Consider the following 20,898-nt stretch of genomic DNA (forward strand, 5'->3'; position numbering starts at 1 on the left):
GTGACCTACTTTGGTACTGGCTTTGAGCCTCTAATGAATTATAGATGAGGAGGAGCTGAGATGCAGATTTGACATCAGAAGTAGACTCACATACACACACACAGAGCTGAGCATCCCCAGGAGCAGAGTGAGCATGCTGCGAGGAGAGATGCAGTAGGATAAGGCATCCAGGCTGTCCCTTTAATTTCACAGCTTCAGCATTTCTTCCCCTCTTTGCAGACTTGCAAGCTTTCCATATCATTTCTACAGTAAGTCAGGAAGATGAGGGAAGGCTTTGTGATAGAGTGTCTGATCACTGGCATGGCTTTGCTGTGTGTCAGTATCTCTGCCTCTTCTGATAACAGACCTGTTCTCACTGGACATTTTTTGGTGGACTTTCATGAAGGAGGAGAACAAGAAGCTAAACAACTTGCCAAGGAATATGGCTTTGGTGGGGTCAGAAAGGTAACAATGTCTTCTCCCTGTTTCCTTTACATCATGTTCTGCATGCACTGTACAATTACTGAGATGAGCTGTGCTTGGCTTAAGGGTAGAAATACAGTGCATGGAATTATTTGACAGTTTTGCTGAAGAAAATGGGATCTGGGCAACTTCACTGTCATTGAAAGACGTTGGGATCTTCGTATTACTGTGCATATGGGATGGGAATCATATTGAGGTCATCCAAAGCACAGTTCACACCATGCAAAGTTTAGATCAGCTTGGTGTTACCTTTCTACAGAAGACTGAAATGTGTATGTTTGCAAATAATCCAGACACCACATAGGAAACCCCACTGTAAATGATTTACAGTAGCTACCTAATAATCCATGATGCTGTACAGACACTGAGATAGGTGTTGGCAGTGAGAGTAGGGAGTGTGAAATAGCAGAGCCTGGGGTAATATATTCCAAAGAAATGTATATATAATTTATTTACAAAAATATATTACATTGCAGCAATGGAATAGATTATGTCATCTGCTACCATTTACACTTTAGTTGTATGTGTGTGTGTATATATATATATATATATATATATATACAGCAATGGAATCAATTATGTTATTAGCTACCATTCACAATATATATATATATATATATCAAAAATATATTACATTGTAGCAATGGAATTGATTATGTCATTGGCTACCATTTACACTATATATATATATATATATATAAATGGTAGCCAATGACATAATCTATTCCATTGCTACGATGTTTCTAAGTAAGTAGATACTGCCCCAAGTGTATAAGTATATATATATACTCTTACACTTGAGGCAGTATCTACTTACTTAGAAACATTCAGACTAGTGCTGAGTGCTGGAATCCGCACAATGTACAGTAATTCTTAGGAAAAGGTAGTAAATTGTGCCCGGCTATAACCTTAATTTACTCAAGACAATCTCCTCCTGTACTGTGATTGAGGGCACAGTGGCTACTTTCTGTGTAATGAACTGCATGCGGTGTACTTGTATGGTTAATGGCAGCCGGGTGGCTCAGTGGTTAGCACTGGTGCCTGGCAGTGCGGGGGTCCTAGGTTCAGATCTGACCAAAGACAACATCTGCATGAAGTTTGTATGTTCCTCCTGTGTTTGCGTGGGTTTCCTCCAGGTACTCTGGTTTCTTCTTGCACTCAAAGCACATACTGATAGGGAATTTAGATTGCGAGCTCCAAGGGGAACAGCAAGTGATGATAATGTCCGTAAGGTGCAGCTAGAGTGAATAAAGTAAATAATATATCATGTTGCTGAACTACAACTCCCCCAATTCTGCAAATTACAAGAGTTGCAGTTTGCCAGAGCTACCCTCAAGAGTTTAGTACTTAAAGGCTTAGCATCTTCCATGCTATTCATCTCTTTTTTCCACAATGTATTGACAATGCAGTCTATTAGGTGCTTTGACCTTCAATAAGCCACATTCAATTAATAGCTCCAACATGTTTTTGTTGGACAGACGTGTATGTATTTTGGATAATCCTTTGCTCTTTATGAGAAAACTGATGGTTAGAGTTTGCCAGAACTGATCATTGGCAGATGAAGACATTCAGGCAGCTTTAGTGGAACACCATACACGGGGCTTCTTGCCAAACTGGATTGTCTCTACTGTAGACAGACGGTGGATTAAAAAAAAAGGGGATCTTTTATGTCTGTCATTAGCTTAGCACTGTGCATTTTATAGGTTGTGGATATTTTGAATTTAAAGCCTTTGGTGATGACACAAGAGAGATCTACTGTAATAAAATACAAGGTCTCCTCATTCCAATAACCCATTTAAAGTGAATAAAAAAATGGAATAAATGCAAAATTCCACATGAATATCATTCGAAAAACTTTTTTTTAATTAAAATAAGTTTTTATTTAAAAATAATGAAAGTAATAACACTAATAATAATTATAATAACAGTATTGATGAACTAGTAAAGTCACTGCAATGTCTTTATCATTACTTCAGTCTCCTGGGGCTAATAGCAAGGTAGGTCATAATATTCAGCGCCAATAAGTAGCAGAAAATCTTTTAAAAGCTAGTCCATTGAATTGATTGATGATAAAGCTGTCAGGAATGTCATTGAACTGGATTAAATGGCAAACTGTGTGTTTGTGTATATATATATATATATATATATATATATATATATATAGTCTAAGTCAGGTGTGCGAATTGTGAGCAAAAATTTTTTAACTAGATTTTATTTTAACTATTCCCGTGTGACTCCATTACATATAATTTCATTTTTGTTATATTGGTGATATTCTGATGGTAAATAGCAAAAAAAATGGATTACATCAATCTAGTCTCTCCTGCAGATGCCCATTTTATTAGATATCTCAGGCATGTGGGTTTCCATTTCGGTCTCTTTGACACGATTAAATCAGTCCTCAGTTTTCGCTCCATGTTAATATTTATGCACTGAATTGATTCAGTAAAATAAACCACATGGACAGGAAGACAATGGAGCGGGTCCTAATGGATCCATTTGTCTCACATCACACGCAGGCTACCTTCAATACACATGCTATTTATTTAGCTTTATTTATTTTGCACTAGGCACATCATATTCTGTGGAGTACATTGTGTTTTTGTGTGTTCTTCGCCGTCATTGTTTTCTAAAAGAACGCTTCAGATAGATTGCTTTTAACTCTTTAACGGAGGTCCTTGACATAATATTAAATGACATTGTGTGATTTTTTTTTATTTCTATAGTCAATATTACCAACTTTGCAAGATGGTAGCATTTACCCAGTAACCACTTTCTATGTTGCTTCTGAGCCCTTGCAATAGATTGCTACTGCTATTGTACATGGGTTGAGAGACATCATGGTTCCAACTTCAGCCATCTGCAACTTCAAGACTATTGACATGTTTAAGTCATTTTCTTTTCACCCCATTGCTTGTATTTGGCTAAAAACAACTTTTGTAATAAGCTTTTATCACAGATTTTGAGCCTTTGGCTCCTGCAACCTTCATGCATTTATTTATTTGATGCACTTATACAGCGCTGCAATATTCCACAGAACTTTACAGACATTGGCATCAAGCTGTCCCCAATGGGTCTAACAATCTAATCCAGCATGTCTTTAGAGTGGTAAGAAACCTACACAAACACGAGGAGAACATACAAACTCCTTGGTGGGATTAGAACCTAGGACCCCAGCGCTGCAACGCACCAGTGCCAACCACCATGCCACTCCAGCAAGGTGAGAAGTGCTGGTTTTTAGGTTCCCAACCAACACCTCTTGTAGAAATTCTAACTTCTGCACGTTACAATTTTTTTAAATTGAAATTATGAACGATTTCGGTCAGACGAGCTTCCTCAGATCGCCTGTACAAAAGAATAGATAGAACATAAAGCATAAATTCTTAGGAAACCCATCAAATTTGTATCTAGAACATAGAATATAGGTCACTACACAGTTATCAAACAGCTGTGATTTAGATATAGAACTATGTACAGAGGAACATGATGGTAACACACAAAGAATCATAATTCTCTTTCCAATGGCAGGCTCACGGCAGCATTATAGGGAATCTGGCTTTCCTAAAATGTTGCAGGTCAAGGATATACACTGCTCAAAAAAATAAAGGGAACACTTAAACAACACAATGTAACTCCAAGTCAATCACACTTCTGTGAAATCAAACTGTCCACTTAGGAAGCAACACTGAGTGACAATCAATTTCACATGCTGTTGTGCAAATGGGATAGACAACAGGTGGAAATTATAGGCAATTAGCAAGACACCCCCAATAAAGGAGTGGTTCTGCAGGTGGTAACCACAGACCACTTCTCAGTTCCTATGCTTCCTGGCTGATGTTTTGGTCACTTTTGAATGCTGGCGGTGCTTTCACTCTAGTGGTAGCATGAGACGGAGTCTACAACCCACACAAGTGGCTCAGGTAGTGCAGCTTATCCAGGATGGCACATCAATGCGAGCTGTGGCAAGAAGGTTTGCTGTGTCTGTCAGCGTAGTGTCCAGAACATGGAGGCGCTACCAGGAGACAGGCCAGTACATCAGGAGACGTGGAGGAGGCCGTAGGAGGGCAACAACCCAGCAGCAGGACCGCTACCTCCACCTTTGTGCAAGGATGAACAGGAGGAGCACTGCCAGAGCCCTGCAAAATGACCTCCAGCAGGCCACAAATGTGCATGTGTCTGCTCAAACGGTCAGAAACAGACTCCATGAGGGTGATATGAGGGCCCGACGTGCTTACAGCCCAACACCGTGCAGGACGTTTGGCATTTGCCAGAGAACACCAAGATTGGCAAATTCGCCACTGGCGCCCTGTGCTCTTCACAGATGAAAGTAGGTTCACACTGAGCACATTTGACAGACGTGACAGAGTCTTGAGACGCCGTGGAGAACGTTCTGCTGCCTGCAACATCCTCCAGCATGACCGTTTGGCATTGGGTCAGTAATGGTGTGGGGTGGCATTTCTTTGGAGGGCTGCACAGCCCTCCATGTGCTCGCCAGAGGTAGCCTGACTGCCATTAGGTACCGAGATGAGATCCTGCAGTTGGCCCTGGGTTCCTTCTAATGCAAGACAATGCTAGACCTCATGTGGCTGGAGTGTGTCAGCAGTTCCTTCAAGACGAAGGCATTGATGCTATGGACTGGCCCGTCCGTTCCCCAGACCTGAATCCAATTGAGCACATCTGGGACATCATGTCTCGCTCTATCCACCAACGTCACGTTGCACCACGTTGTCCAGGAGATGGCAGATGCTTTAGTCCAGGTCTGGGAGGAGATCCCTCAGGAGACCGTCCACCACCTCATCAGGAGCATGCACAGGCATTGTAGGGAGGTCATACAGGCAAGTGGAGGCCACACACACTACTGAGCCTCATTTTGACTTGTTTTAAGGACATTACATCAAAGTTGGATCAGCCTGTAGTGTGTTTTTCCACTTTAATTTTGAGTGTGACTCCAAATCCAGACCTCCATGGGTTGAAAAATTTGATTTCCATTTTTTTATTTTTGTGTGATTTTGTTGTCAGCACATTCAACTATGTAAAGAACAAAGTATTTCAGAAGAATATTTACCGTATTTATCGGCGTATAACACGCACTTTTTCCCCCTGAAAATAGGGGGCAAATGATGTATGCGTGTTATACGCCGATATTCATTGCGGCCCGGCAAAGATGCAGCATCACAGACTGTGCTGTATGAGCCGGGAGAGAGGAGGGGCTGGAGTCCGTAACTAGGGGCGGGGCCCGGTGCAGTCACTGTACTCTTACACCGGGCCCCGCCGCTCACTAAAGTATTTATAAACGTGAATCCTTATCCTGTTATTAAGCTGCCCTCTCCCATGTTCCCCTGTATCCCCATAGCACTTACTTAAGCTTCCATAGCAGGCAGAGTGGGTGGCAGCAGTAACGTCACTCACTGACGTTGAGCGCCTGCTCCGCCCCCTTTATGAATGAAGCAGGCGGAGCAGACGCGCGACGTCAGTGAGTGACGTTACTGGTGCCGTCCGCTCTGCCTGCTATGGAAGCTTAGCTGCTTAAGTAAGTGCTGTGGGGATACAGGGGGGACATGGGAACATGGGAGAGGGCAGCTTAATAACAGGATAAGGATTCACGTTTATAAATACTTCGGTGAGCGGCGGGGCCCGGTGTATTGGGGGACACTGTTATGAGGGGGATCTGTGGATGACATATAGCAGTGTCATCCACAGATCCCCCCCATAACAGTTCCATCCACAGATCCCCCCACCCCATAGCAGTACAATTTGAAATGGACACTGTTATGAGGGGGATCTGTGGATGACATAGCAGTGTCATCCACAGATCCCCCCCATAACAGTTCCATCCACAGATCCCCCCACCCCATAGCAGTACAATTTGAAATGGACACTGTTATGAGGGGGGTCTGTGGATGACATAGCAGTGTCATCCACAGATCCCCCCCATAACAGTTCCATCCACAGATCCCCCCACCCCATAGCAGTACAATTTGAAATTTAATTTTTTTTCCTGAAATTTCCCTTAAAATGAAGGTGCGTGTTATACGCCAGTGCGTGTTATACGCCGATAAATACGGTAATTAATTCAGATCTAGGATGTGTTATTTTTGTGTTCCCTTTATTTTTTTGAGCAGTGTATATACATAGAGACAATGCAAGGTATATAATATGCATAATGGATCTAATGCGGGGTATACACTACATACTGTACTTTGCTGTGCCAAAGGTATTAGATGATGCAGGTACTGTATAGATGCAGCCGAGCTAAACATGATGGTTAGCACGTTAAAGTAAAGAATGGCAAGAAAATGTTAACTGACTTTTTCAATGGATTTCAATGGCTTTTGTCACGAGATAACTGAGATTACACTGTGACATGGGTTATCAAAGTCATTTTTAGTTTGGGTACATCTGTATACCTAAAGGGGTATGCAGAAATAAAAGTATCAGACATCTAATGGAAGGTAAGCATATATTACATAGATAAATCCAGGATATTCCGCATCAGTCCAGCAAGAGACCATGTAGGACAGTGGAGTAAAGAGGAGGTACAGTAAGACGCAGATAAAAGGAAAATCAAGGTTTCCTGATTGCCTACAGCATAAAAATGGTGGCTGTAGGTACTGTAAAACGATATAATGGCCTGAGTAGATATGTGCGAGGTTAACTTTCCATATTTAAGTCTACCATTATAGATGCTGTTTGGAGCACCTCTATCTCTCCTGAACAGTCTTTTAAATGTTCAAAGTTAATTTTATAATATACATTTTTATTTGTTTATTATACTCATTTATATATTGCTGACATATTCCGCAGCGCTTTACAGACATTAGCTTCACTCTGCCCCCAATGGGGCTCATAATCTAAGTTCCCTATCAGTATGTCTTTGGAGGGTGGGAGGAAACCAACAAAAACACGTGGGGGAACATACGTGGTCAGATTCAAACCAAGAACCCAAGTGCTGCAAGGCACCAGTGCTAACCACTGAGCCACTGTGCTACCTGTTATAATTTGATATTATAGTTTATCATTTATTATAGTGTTTTATAGGTTTCAGATATATATAAAAGACAACTGAATTTGCGTCTGTCATACATGGCACTTTTTTTGTATCACGCTGCCTTCACACCTGCTGTTTTTGGTGCAGTTTTTTTTAGCCAAAGTCAGGAGTCTATTCATCACTTCTGTGTCTGGAAGAAAAAGCTGTCAAGCACTACAAAAAAATAATAAAGGCTGTATTAGTGAAGACAATCTTATTTTGATTTTGTTAAGTTGAAGAATTTTTCTGTAATGTATTGTAGGTTAATCTGTACGTCCATAGAAATATCTCAAATTAAAAAGTATGATATATAGTTAGTAAATAAGCTAAAAAATTGTATATTATATAATACTTATAATACTCTGATCACACTAGTATATTTTCTTCATGCTGCAGTAATAGGTATGGTAAACCCACTTTCCAAGGCCTAATGCACACGAATGTATGTATTTTACAGTCTGCAAAAATGTGAATCCACGAAATACAGATGACGTCTGTGTTGCATCCGTTTTTCTTTTGTGACCTATTGACTTCAATGAGCCCATAATTTGCATTTTGCAGCTGAGAATAAGATGTGTTCTATCATTTGCAGAATAGACATACGGATGATCTGTGTGCTCTATGCATCCATATGTCCGGATGCGATTTGTAGACCGCAAAATTCATATGGTCGTGTGCATGAGTCCTTATGGATCCCAGTGAATACTGATGTTATACTGTAGCTTGTCATAGGTACTTGTTATAGGGTCCATTAAAGGGCTTGTCAAATGTCATAAAAAGCCTCTCATTGTTTTGCCAATGTGAAATAAATAAACTCACTAAAATACTTTAATTTAAATAAACGGCAAAGATCGCCTGATCTTCTGCCATAAGTTGTGAAGTTCTGACACAAGCTGGGGCAGGGAGCTTCCTCTCTCTCCCTGTGTTGGTGACCTGATGAAGTTATAGGCTGTCTGGCCCAGTGCTTTAGCTAATCCAGCCCCCCTTCTCTGTCACAGCTAATATGGGAAAAAAAGGGCACTGGCTTAGCTAATGAACTGAGCCAGTGAAGATAAACAAAAATTACCTTCATTCAGGGCAACATGATACAGTAGAAAACCATATATCTTTTGTTTGATTCAAGTTACTGACCCAGCCTCAGTGTCCTTGTTGCTTTCACTTCTTGTACAACCTAACCAGACATCAGGAAGAATTAGTCAAATTTTGATGTTGGTAGCAAACAGGATTTATCCCACCTACTGGCAGTCCATAAAGGCAAATGGTACTAGTGAGTGGACTTGTTCAAATTCCATTGAATGTGATACAGCCGAATCGGTCGGGTGATTCCATTTGGAATCAATTCGACCTGAATCGAAATGCTCTAGTTGCCCTGAAAGGTTGTGGATGACCTTCTGTGGTCTCCAGGGATTACTAGTATATACTCATATCAAGCTCTTTAATGCCAAGCCAGCATAGTAATCATAAACTGACTACACGTACAGTACAGACCAAAAGTTTGGACACACCTTCACATTCAAAGAGTTTTCTTTATTTTCATGACTATGAAGGCATCAAAACTATGAATTAATACATGTGGAATTATATACATAACAAACAAGTGTGAAACAACTGAAAATATGTCATATTCTAGGTTCTTCAAAGTAGCCACCTTTTGCTTTAATTACTGCTTTGTACACTCTTGGCATTCTCTTGATGAGCTTCAAGAGGTAGTCCCCTGAAATGGTCTTCCAACAGTCTTGAAGGAGTTCCCAGAGATGCTTAGCACTTGTTGGCCCTTTTGCCTTCACTCTGCGGTCCAGCTCACCCCAAACCATCTCGATTGGGTTCAGGTCCGGTGACTGTGGAGGCCAGGTCATCTGGCGCAGCACCCCATCACTCTCCTTCATGGTCAAATAGCCCTTACTTTCAAAGTTTTCCCAATTTTTCGGCTGACTGACTGACCTTCATTTCTTAAAGTAATGATGGCCACTCGTTTTTCTTTACTTAGCTGCTTTTTTCTTGCCATAATACAAATTCTAACAGTTTATTCAGTAGGACTATCAGCTGTGTATCCACCTGACTTCTCCTCAACGCAACTGATGGTCCCAACCCCATTTATAAGGCAAGAAATCCCACTTATTAAACCTGACAGGACACACCTGTGAAGTGAAAACCATTTCAGGGGACTACCTCTTGAAGCTCATCAAGAGAATGCCAAGAGTGTACAAAGCAGTAATCAAAGCAAAAGGTGGCTACTTTGAAGAACCTAGAATATGACATATTTTCAGTTGTTTCACACTTGTTTGTTATGTATATACGGTAATTTCACATGTGTTAATTCATAGTTTTGATGCCTTCAGTGTGAATCTACAATTTTCATAGTCATGAAAATAAAGAAAACTCTTTGAATGAGAAGGTGTGTCCAAACTTTTGGTCTGTACTGTATATGGCTACTGGTGGTAACAAATAGGCTGTTTAAAAACAAACTCCACTGTAGGATTTTTTTAAAAGGCCCAAACAAGGTCCAGAACAGAAGGTCCAAACAATTTTTGTTTTTTGGCATCAAATTTGATTGTCTTTCTTCATCTTTCCTGTCCTCTAATCTCAAAAATGACTACCATTTTGAGAAATTTGTCTGAATCGAGTCAACAACAATTTGGATTTGATCCGAATTTTTGGAAAATTCTGGTTAAATTTTATTAATTTAGAATCGATGTGCTCATCTCTAGTTCACAGTCATCTCTGCCGCAAGGGGGATAGGTAATTTTCCAGTTGTTCCCATTCATGATAGGGTTGGCACTGGCAGCCATGTCCTGTCACGACAGGACAGGGCACCTTCTGACACCTTGATGCATTCTGTTAGCATATGTGAGTGATAATTTATGATCCCCTGAGATGCCACCACCTCTGTGTCTTCTGCTCATAACAGAGTCCAATAGCATCAAAGAATAGCACTGCACACTGCTCCATTTTTGCAGTCAAAGATACCAAAAGCCTGATTGAAACCGGATACTGCTAATGAGAACAGAGTTTACAAGCCTCAAAATGTTCTCAAATTACAATTTGAATAGATTCTTTTTTTTTACGAGATATAAGAGAGATTAGAAATAAAATATGACTCTGTAACTAGTGTGCTGGTTCATTTGGATAAACAGTAAGAATGTTTTTCCAGTTAAATTAATGTTGTTTTCTAAGATTATGAAAATTGTATGTATTGCTACACATGAGAGACTTTCTATAATTCCTTCCACACAGTATGTAGTAAAAGCAAAAACTGAATTTATATGTAGCAAATAAAACCAGACGTTAAAATAAAACTCCACTTCTATACTGTTTTTCCAGAACATTAACTGTATATAGTAAATTTTGTATGTTACCTTGTAAATATACAACCAAGATGATTTCATGTTCCGTTTATTATATTTGCAATATTTTCTCTGCAGTGACCATTCACCTTGAAGCTCGACTGCATTCACTGTCAGTTCATACTGTGTATGATAAATACAGTCCTTTCCCGTCACGTCTTCCTTACCATCGATGATAGAAAATAAAAATTTTCTCCGTAGATTATGCATCTAAACATAGTCAGTTGTAAGTTCTGTATTTTTCCCAAATAATGCACCAGCGCTGTAACTAGAAATAGAAAAGTCTAAAAAGGCACCCTCTTTTTGTTGGCATTAAACATGACTTTTGTAATGCCAAAAGCAACATAACCATGGCTGGCGTCAGCACCCAGCAAGGTATGGCGAATGCCAGCACCCAATGCTGCTCTTTACTCTGCCTTTTTGTGTCCTGTGTAGTAACTGCACAGGCTACTGCTGTGTTTTCTTACCTCCTGTGTAGATTCTCCTCTGACACATACATTGGCTGTGGGGTCATGCCAGTGCTCTGAGAATGCATGGTGATGACTCGGTACACTTTATTTCTTAGCCTCGCCATACAATCTGTCTTTGCAGGGTTTCAGACTAAGAACCTACTGCACTAAGACTAAGGCTACATTCATACAAAAAATTGTCATTCTGCAGCAAATTTCCAGAACCACTGCAGTCCATGGTTCTATTCATATGTTAAATTTTTTTAAATAAGACATGTCCTATTTCTGTTTTCAATGCCCAACAGCCCCCATACAACTGAAAGGAGGTGGGGTAAATTGTTTTTTTTCGATAAGACTGTCGAGTGAATGTAGCCAAACTATTTATTTTTTTTCTAAGAGAGGATCTTCTCTGCTTAAGAACATCACTAGAGGAAATCATAGGGGGAAGTTTTGAAGTTAGTTTTACTTGAGTTAAAATTTATGTAATTTGTGCATCTTTAAGCATAACACTTTTGTCTACAAACTGCCTGCTAAACTTGGTAGAAAACTGGTGCAAATCAAATTATAAATTCTCCCATAATATCCTAGCATATAAATTGCCAGTACATTGTAGGAAAACATTTTTAAATAAAGGTAATTTTTCCACTTAAGGTTACTAAAAAGTACAAAAATTACAACAAATGCATTTAATGCACATTTTTAATAAGCATCACACTTTGCATAGCTCATGCACAATAAAAAAAATATTTGAAGAAAGAAAATATATTTACACACAAAAAGCCTTAAAAAATGAACCCTCAGTATCAGCTAAACTAAAGTGCAACGTATGAGGGATCCCATGGTCTTCACCTTTGACAAGGGTTTGTATTCTGTGGATGAAAATACCCAGGTTGCAGAGTTCAGAGTAGCTAACAACCAGTGACAGCTGTAGACAATGGTCATAGTCAAAGTCAAATTAGATTGTGTGGGATGCATTTTCAGGGAGAAAATAAACATTTAGAGGGTTATTAATCAAACATAAATATGCCTATATTAGGCGTATTTCTGGTGCAGAGTGCAGTGCAAACATCCTTTGCACCGCAATCTGCAACTTTTCCCCGGTCTCGCCAGGTCTAAAAAAGAGTGTGAGCCAGGTTTGTCTCATTTACCATTGTCTATGCTTGTTTTAGGCGTAGAAAATGGTCTAAATGTAAGTCAGCTAGGAAGCTGTCTTACATTTAGAAGTGGCGCTGGATTTAGTTATGGAGAGGCCAGTGCTGCTACATAACTTCAGAGGATCCACCACCAGTGCAGGGCCTTACTAAGACCGGCGTCTAAAATGCTGGTCTTAATTCGAGATGTCGCAAACATAAAATTTTCCGTTTGTGAACAACGAACGCAAATTTCCGCAAATGTTCGCTAACGGGCGAACAGCCTTAGACTTCAATAGGCAGGCTAATTTTAAAACCCACAGGGACTCTTTCTGGCCACAATAGTGATGGAAAAGTTGTTTCAAGGGGACTAACACCTGGACTGTGGCATGCCGGAGGGGGATCCATGGCAAAACTCCCATGGAAAATTACGTAGTTGATGCAGAGTCGGGTTTTAATCAATAAAGGGCATAAATCACCTAACATTCCTAAATTGTTTGGAATAACGTGCTTTAAAACATCCAGTGTGTGTATACGATCAAGTATCATGTTGTATCGATCAGGTAGTGTAAGGGTTACACCCGCTTCACAGTGACAGACCAAACTCCCCGTTTCACACACAGCAAACCACCGCAAACAGTCCATTTGTACAACCACAAACTCCCCATTTGCACAAGGTTGGATACCAAGCTAGCCATGTCCCATTCCTTGTCCTCACTGACGTCATTGAAGGTCTCTTCCTCCACCCAGCCACGTACAACACCAAGGGTCCCCAAAAGGTGACAACAAGCCCCCTGGGACACCTGCTGTGGTTGGTCTTCCACCTCCTCAAAGCCACCTTCCTCCTCTGACTCCTCTTCTTCAGACTCCTCTCTCTGCATTGCTGCAGGTCCAGCAATCGACGACGACAAGGCTGCTTCTGGTGGTGATGGTGACCACAACTCTTCCTCTTCATGCTCTTCTACGGCCTGATCCAGCACTCTTCGCAGGGCACGCTCCAGAAAAAACGCATATGGGATGAGGTTGATGATGTTGCCTTGGGTTTGACTGACCAGGTTTGTCACCTCCGCAAAAGGACGAATGAGCCTACTACCATTGTGCATGAGCGTTCAGTAACGCGGCCAAAAAATACCCAGAGGCTGTCCTCATTTTTTTAAATAAAAAAAATCTATTCTTACCAGTTTAATCTCTGTTTTGCCCCCTATCAGGGGCCAGTGTATGGAATAGATTTTAGGAACCGGGAGATGGAAAAAGATGGTTGGTCGGTCCTCTTACTTCCAATTTGGGGCACTGCGCGTGCGCCGTGCAATGTACTGTGCCACCCTATATGAGTGGTGTGTTAAGTAGTACTATTCCTATCAGTTTAATCTCTGTTACGTCCCCTATCAGGGGCCGGTGTATGGAATAGATTTTAGGAACCGGGAGATGGAAAAAAATGGTTGGTCGGTCCTCTTACTTCCAATCTGGGGCACTGCGCGTGCGCCGTGCAATGTACTGTGCCACCCTATATGAGTGGTGTGTTAAGTAGTACTATTCCTATCAGTTTAATCTCTGTTACGTCCCCTATCAGGGGCCGGTGTATGGAATAGATTTTAGGAACCGGGAGATGGAAAAAGATGGTTGGTCGGTCCTCTCACTTCCAATTTGGGGCACTGCGCGTGCGCAGTGCAATGTACTGTGCCACCCTATATGAGTGGTGTGTTAAGTAGTACTATTCCTATCAGTTTAATCTCTGTTACGTCCCCTATCAGGGGCCGGTGTATGGAATAGATTTTAGGAACCGCGAGATGAAAAAAGATGGTTGGTCGGTCCTCTTACTTCCAATTTGGGGCACTGCGCGTGCACCGTGCAATGTACTGTGCCACCCTATATGAGTGGTGTGTTAAGTAGTACTATTCCTATCAGTTTAATCCTTGTTACGTCCCCTATCAGGGGCCGGTGTATGGAATAGATTTTAGGAACCGGGAGATGGAAAAAGATGGTTGGTCGGTCCTCTTACTTCCAATTTGGGGCACTGCGCGTGCGCCGTGCAATGTACTGTGCCACCCTATATGAGTGGTGTGTTAAGTAGTACTATTCCTATCAGTTTAATCTCTGTTACGTCCCCTATCAGGGGCCGGTGTATGGAATAGATTTTAGGAACCGCGAGATGAAAAAAGATGGTTGGTCGGTCCTCTTACTTCCAATTTGGGGCACTGCGCGTGCACCGTGCAATGTACTGTGCCACCCTATATGAGTGGTGTGTTAAGTAGTACTATTCCTATCAGTTTAATCCTTGTTACGTCCCCTATCAGGGGCCGGTGTATGGAATAGATTTTAGGAACCGGGAGATGGAAAAAGATGGTTGGTCGGTCCTCTTACTTCCAATTTGGGGCACTGCGCGTGCGCCGTGCAGTGTACTGTGCCACCCTATATGAGTGGTGTGTTAAGTAGTACTATTCCTATCAGTTTAATCTCTGTTACGTCCCCTATCAGGGGCCGGTGTATGGAATAGATTTTAGGAACCGGGAGATGGAAAAAAATGTTTGGTCGGTCCTCTTACTTCCAATCTGGGGCACTGCGCGTGCGCCGTGCAATGTACTGTGCCACCCTATATGAGTGGTGTGTTAAGTAGTACTATTCCTATCAGTTTAATCTCTGTTACGTCCCCTATCAGGGGCCGGTGTATGGAATAGATTTTAGGAACCGCGAGATGAAAAAAGATGGTTGGTTCGGTCCTCTTACTTCCAATTTGGGGCACTGCGCGTGCACCGTGCAATGTACTGTGCCACCCTATATGAGTGGTGTGTTAAGTTGTACTATTCCTATCAGTGTAATCCCTGTTATGTCCCCTATCAAGGGCCGGTGTATGAAATAGATTTTAGGAACCGGCAAATGGAAAAAGATGGTTGGTCGGTCCTATTACTTCCAATTTGGGGCACTGCGCATGCGCCGTGCAATGTACTGTGCCACCCTATATGAGTGGTGTGTTAAGTAGTACTATTCCTATCAGTTTAATCCCTGTTACGTCCCCTATCAGGGGCCGGTGTATGGAATAGATTTTAGGAACCGGGAGATGGAAAAAGATGGTTGGTCGGTCCTCTTACTTCCAATTTGGGGCACTGCGTGTGCGCCGTGCAATGTACTGTGCCACCCTATATGAGTGGTGTGTTAAGTAGTACTATTCCTATCAGTTTAATCCTTGTTACGTCCCCTATCAGGGGCCGGTGTATGGAATAGATTTTAGGAACCGGGAGATGGAAAAAGATGGTTGGTTGGTCCTCTTACTTCCAATTTGGGGCACTGCGCGTGCGCCGTGCAATGTACTGTGCCACCCTATATGAGTGGTGTGTTAAGTAGTACTATTCCTATCAGTTTAATCTCTGTTACGTCCCCTATCAGGGGCCGGTGTATGGAATAGATTTTAGGAACCGGGAGATGGAAAAAGATGGTTGGTCGGTCCTCTTACTTCCAATCTGGGGCACTGCGCGTGCGCCGTGCAATGTACTGTGCCACCCTATATGAGTGGTGTGTTAAGTAGTACTATTCCTATCAGTTTAATCTCTGTTACGTCCCCTATCAGGGGCCGGTGTATGGAATAGATTTTAGGAACCGGGAGATGGAAAAAGATGGTTGGTCGGTCCTCTCACTTCCAATTTGGGGCACTGCGCGTGCGCAGTGCAATGTACTGTGCCACCCTATATGAGTGGTGTGTTAAGTAGTACTATTCCTATCAGTTTAATCTCTGTTACGTCCCCTATCAGGGGCCGGTGTATGGAATAGATTTTAGGAACCGCGAGATGAAAAAAGATGGTTGGTCGGTCCTCTTACTTCCAATTTGGGGCACTGCGCGTGCACCGTGCAATGTACTGTGCCACCCTATATGAGTGGTGTGTTAAGTAGTACTATTCCTATCAGTTTAATCCCTGTTACGTCCCCTATCAGGGGCCGGTGTATGGAATAGATTTTAGGAACCGGGAGATGGAAAAAGATGGTTGGTCGGTCCTCTTACTTCCAATTTGGGGCACTGTGCGTGTGCCGTGCAATGTACTGTGCCACCCTATATGAGTGGTGTGTTAAGTAGTACTATTCTTATCAGTTTAATCCCCGTTACGTCCCCTATTAGGGGACGTGTATCGAATAGATTTTAGACAACCGCAAAGAGTTGTCAATAGTTGACACACTCATGACATAAATTTTATTCCTCTATGCGTCAATCTTGGTGTAGTGATGACTGTGCTCGTGCGCACGTTTGGGAGATTGCAGTCGATGGCGGTTTTTCAAAGCCTATGGTCATGCTGAGGTAGTTCAGTGACAGTTAAGTGACCCAGAAAACAATGATTCTGCAGTGTGGGCCCATAGTTGGCCTAGTAGGCTTTAATGATCATCTTAGATGATCACAAAGAAAATTAATGTTTTTTCTATGCAAAATTATCCAGCCGATCGCTTTTGATCTGTTCACAATGAAGCAACGACCTTATCATCTGGGGTGTGCCAACATTGCCAACACACTCATAGAGGTGCTCGCTTCATTGTGATACGCAAGCCCCTTCACCACAACAAGGTAACGATCACGAAGAGGAATTGACTCATGTATGTGCCTTTTTTTTTGTTTTGTTTTTGCAGCCACAGTGCAGCACCAGAGGCCAGAAAAATTAGGCATATACACATGCCTGAAAAATTTGGTATTGTTGCAGCCGCTGCTGTAGCAGCGGCCGGAAAAATTTATGTTTTCCAGGCAGAAAGTGCACTAAAACATTGCGGCTTGAACCCTAGTTGGTGGCGGAGAAGTCACGCAAGTCATCCGGCATGCAGAGATTAAATACAGCAGCGTGTGGACCATTTTTAGCCCAAGGCATCTCATCAGGCCTTTTTTAGTCAAATGCATCCCCCACTGTCAGTCCCTTCGGGATCCATGCCTCATTCATCTTAATAAAGGTGAGGTAATCTAGACTTTTTTGACCTAGGCGACTTCTCTTCTCAGTGACAATACCTCCTGCTGCGCTGAAGGTCCTTTCTGACAGGACACTTGAAGCGGGGCAGGCCAGAAGTTCTATCGCAAATTGGGATAGCTCAGGCCACAGGTCAAGCCTGCACACCCAGTAGTCAAGGGGTTCATCGCTCCTCAGAGTGTCGATATCTGCAGTTAAGGCGAGGTAGTCTGCTACCTGTCGGTCGAGTCGTTCTCTGAGGGTGGACCCAGAAGGGTTGTGGCGATGCGTAGGACTTAAAAAGCTCTGCATGTCCTCCATCAACAACACGTCTGTAAAGCGTCCTGTCCTTGCCGGCGTGGTCGTGGTAGGAGGAGGATTACTTTCACCTCTTCCCCTGTTAGATTCCCGTTGTGCTGTGACATCACCCTTATAAGCTGTGTAAAGCATACTTTTTAACTTGTTTTGGAACTGCTGCATCCTTTCCGACTTCCGGTAATTCGGTAACATTTCAGCCATTTTCTGCTTATACCGGGGGTCTAGTAGCGTGGCCACCCAGTACAGATCGTTCTCCTTCAGCCTTTTTATACGAGGGTCCCTCAACAGGCATGACAGCATGAAAGACCCCATTTGCACAAGGTTGGATGCCGAGCTACTCATGTCCCGTTCCTCGTCCTCACTGATCTCGTTGAAGGTCTGTTCTTCCCCCAGCCACGTACAACACCACGGGTACCAGATAGGTGACAACGAGCACCCTGGGATGCCTGCTGTAGTTGGTCTTCCTCCTCCTCAAAGCCACATTCCTCCTCTGACTCCTCTTCCTCAGACTCCTCTTCCAGCGTTGCCGCAGGTCCAGCAAGCGATGCTGATAAGGCTGTGTCTGGTGGTGATGGTGACCACAACTCTTCCTCTTCACGCTCATCTACGGCCTGATCCAGCACTCTTCGCAGGGCATGCTCCAGGAAGAAAACAAATGGGATGATGTCGCTGATGGTGCCTTCGGTGCGACTGACTAGGTTTTTAACCTCCTCAAAAGGACGCATGAGCCTACAGGCATTGCGCATGAGCGTCCAGTAACGTGGCAAAAAAATACCCAGCTCCGCAAAGGCTGTCCTAGCACCCCGGTCATACAAATACTCGTTAGCGGCTTTTTCTTGTTGGAGCAGGCGGTCGAACATTAGGAGTGTTGAATTCCAACGTGTCGGGCTGTCGCAAATCAAGCGCCTCACTGGCATGTTGTTTCGCCGCTGAATATCGGAAAAGTGCGCCATGGCTGTGTAGGAACGCCTGAAGTGGCCACACACCTTCCTGGCCTGCTTGAGGACGTCCTGTAAGCCTGGTTACTTATGCACAAAGCGTTGTACGATCAGATTCAACACATGTGCCAAGCACGGCACATGTGTCAACTTGCCCAAATTCAATGCCGCCAACAAATTGCTTCCGTTGTCAAACACCACTTTGCCGATCTCCAGTTGGTGCGGGGTCAGCCACTGATCCTCCTGTGCGCTCAGGGCGGACAGGCGTGCTGGTCCGGTGTGACTCTCTGCTTTCAGGCAAGTCAACCCCAAGACGGCGTGACACTGTCCTATCCGGGATGTGGAATAGCCCCTGGGGAGCTGGGGGGGTGCAGTTGATGTGGAGCAAGACGCAGCAGCAGAAGAGGACTCAGCCGAGGAGGTTAGTGAAGAGGATGGAGTAGGAGGAGTAAAGGAGGTGGCAGCAGGCCTGCCTGCAAGTCGTGGCGGTGTCACCAACTCCTCTGCAGAGCCATGCATTCCATGCTTGGCAGCCATCAGCAGGTTTACCCAATGCGCAGTGTACGTGATATACCTGCCCTGACCGTGCTTTGCAAACCAAGTATAAGTGGTCAGATGGACCCTTGCCCCAACACTGTATGCCAGACATGCCATGACTTCCTTTTCCACAATAGAGTACAGGTTGGGGATTGCCTTTTGTGAAACTGTGGTGTCCCAATAGCTACAAATTTTTTGAAGGCCTCAGACTCCACCAGCTTGTATGGTAAAAGCTGGCGGGCTAAGAGTTCTGACAAGCCAGCTGTCAGACGCCGGGCAAGGGGGTGACTCTGTGACATTGGCTTCTTACGCTCAAACATTTCCTTGACAGAAACCTGACTGTGGGCAGATGAGCAGGAACTGCTGAAGGTGAGAGGCGGAGTGGCGGGTGGTTGAGAGGGGGCAAAGAGGACAGCAGTGGTTGACGTGGCTGAAGATGCTGGACCAGGAGGAGGATGGTGGTTTTGAGTTTGTGTGCTGCTTGTACTCATCATGTGTTGATCCCATAGGCGTTTGTGATGTGAGATCATGTGCCTTCGCAAAGCAGTTGTACCTAGGTGGGTGTTGGACTTCCCACGACTCAGTTTCCCACGACTCAGTTGGCACAGGTTGCAAATGGCATCGCTGTTATCAGAGACAGACACACAAAAAAAAGCCACACTGCAGAGCTTTGCAATGACGGCATTCTGGTGGTGGCAACAGCATGCGTTGATTGGCGTGCTGTCTGGCTGACCCCGGGTGCCGATACATGCTGTCTGACTGTGCCACTAGCTCCTTGCGACGACCTCCCCCTGCTTCCAACTCGTCTCCTCCTCCTCTCTGTCTCCCCATATGAACTTTCCCCCTGTTCTTCTTCTCTTTGAGCGGGCACCCACATGACATCCACGGACACATCGTCATCATCAACCGCTTCACTTGTATCTGACAACTCAGCAAAGGAAGCAACAGCGGGTACAGCATCATCATCATCACACCGTACGTCCATGTGTGTAATGCTGCCTGACTGAGACATATCCCTGTTATCTACATCCTCTGGCAATAATGGTTGCGCATCACTAATTTCTTCCAACTGATGTGTAAATAACTCCTCTGACAGATCAAGTGAAGCGGCTGCAGTGCTAGTGTTGGTGGTGGCGGCAGGCGGGCGAGTGGTAACCCAATGCCCGAAGCTGAGCTGGAGGAGGATGGTGCGTCAAGGTTCTGTAGAAGATTGGGTGTCCTGTGTAAGCCAGTCAACTATGTCCTCAGAATTTTTCGAGTTCAGGGTACGTGGCCTCTGAACACTGGACATTATTCTAGGGCCAAAGGAAATCACAGCACCACGACGACGACGGCCCCTGCGGTGTGGCCTGCCTCTGCCTGTAATTTTTTGTTAGATTAGTGGTACTATGCGTGCAAGGTACTGTGCCACCCGATATGAGTGGTGGGCACTGGCAGTGGGCACAGTTCAGTCAGTGGGCCTCACACACACTGGCAGGCAACTGCAATTATATTACAGAGAAACAATTAAATGACTTTTTTATTTGCAAGGTGCTGTGCCACCCGATATGAGTTGTGGGCAGTGGGCACAGTACACTCTGTGGGCCTGACACTCACTGGCAGGCAACTGCAATTATATTACAGAGAAAAAAATGTATGACTTTTTTATCTGCAAGGTACTGTGCCACCCGATATGAGTTGTGGGCAGTGGGCACAGTACAGTTTGTGGGCCTGACACTCACTGGCAGGCAACTGCAATTATATTACAGAGAAAAAATTTAATATTTTTTTTATCTGCAAGATA

General features: G+C 43.6%; 1 protein-coding gene across 1 annotated transcript in view; it reads left to right on the forward strand.

Annotated features, from left to right (window-relative positions):
• The first annotated feature begins 261 nt into the window (after window positions 1-261).
• Window positions 262-20,898, forward strand: part of PCSK2 (proprotein convertase subtilisin/kexin type 2) — a 293,015-nt gene continuing 272,378 nt past the window's right edge. Inside the window, 1 exon segment of the mRNA XM_040430178.1 lies at window positions 262-444. Coding sequence (XP_040286112.1) covers window positions 262-444 — 183 coding nt within the window.

This window comes from Bufo bufo, chromosome 4 (assembly GCF_905171765.1).
Source record: "Bufo bufo chromosome 4, aBufBuf1.1, whole genome shotgun sequence".
In the NCBI taxonomy this organism is placed as follows: domain Eukaryota; kingdom Metazoa; phylum Chordata; class Amphibia; order Anura; family Bufonidae; genus Bufo; species Bufo bufo.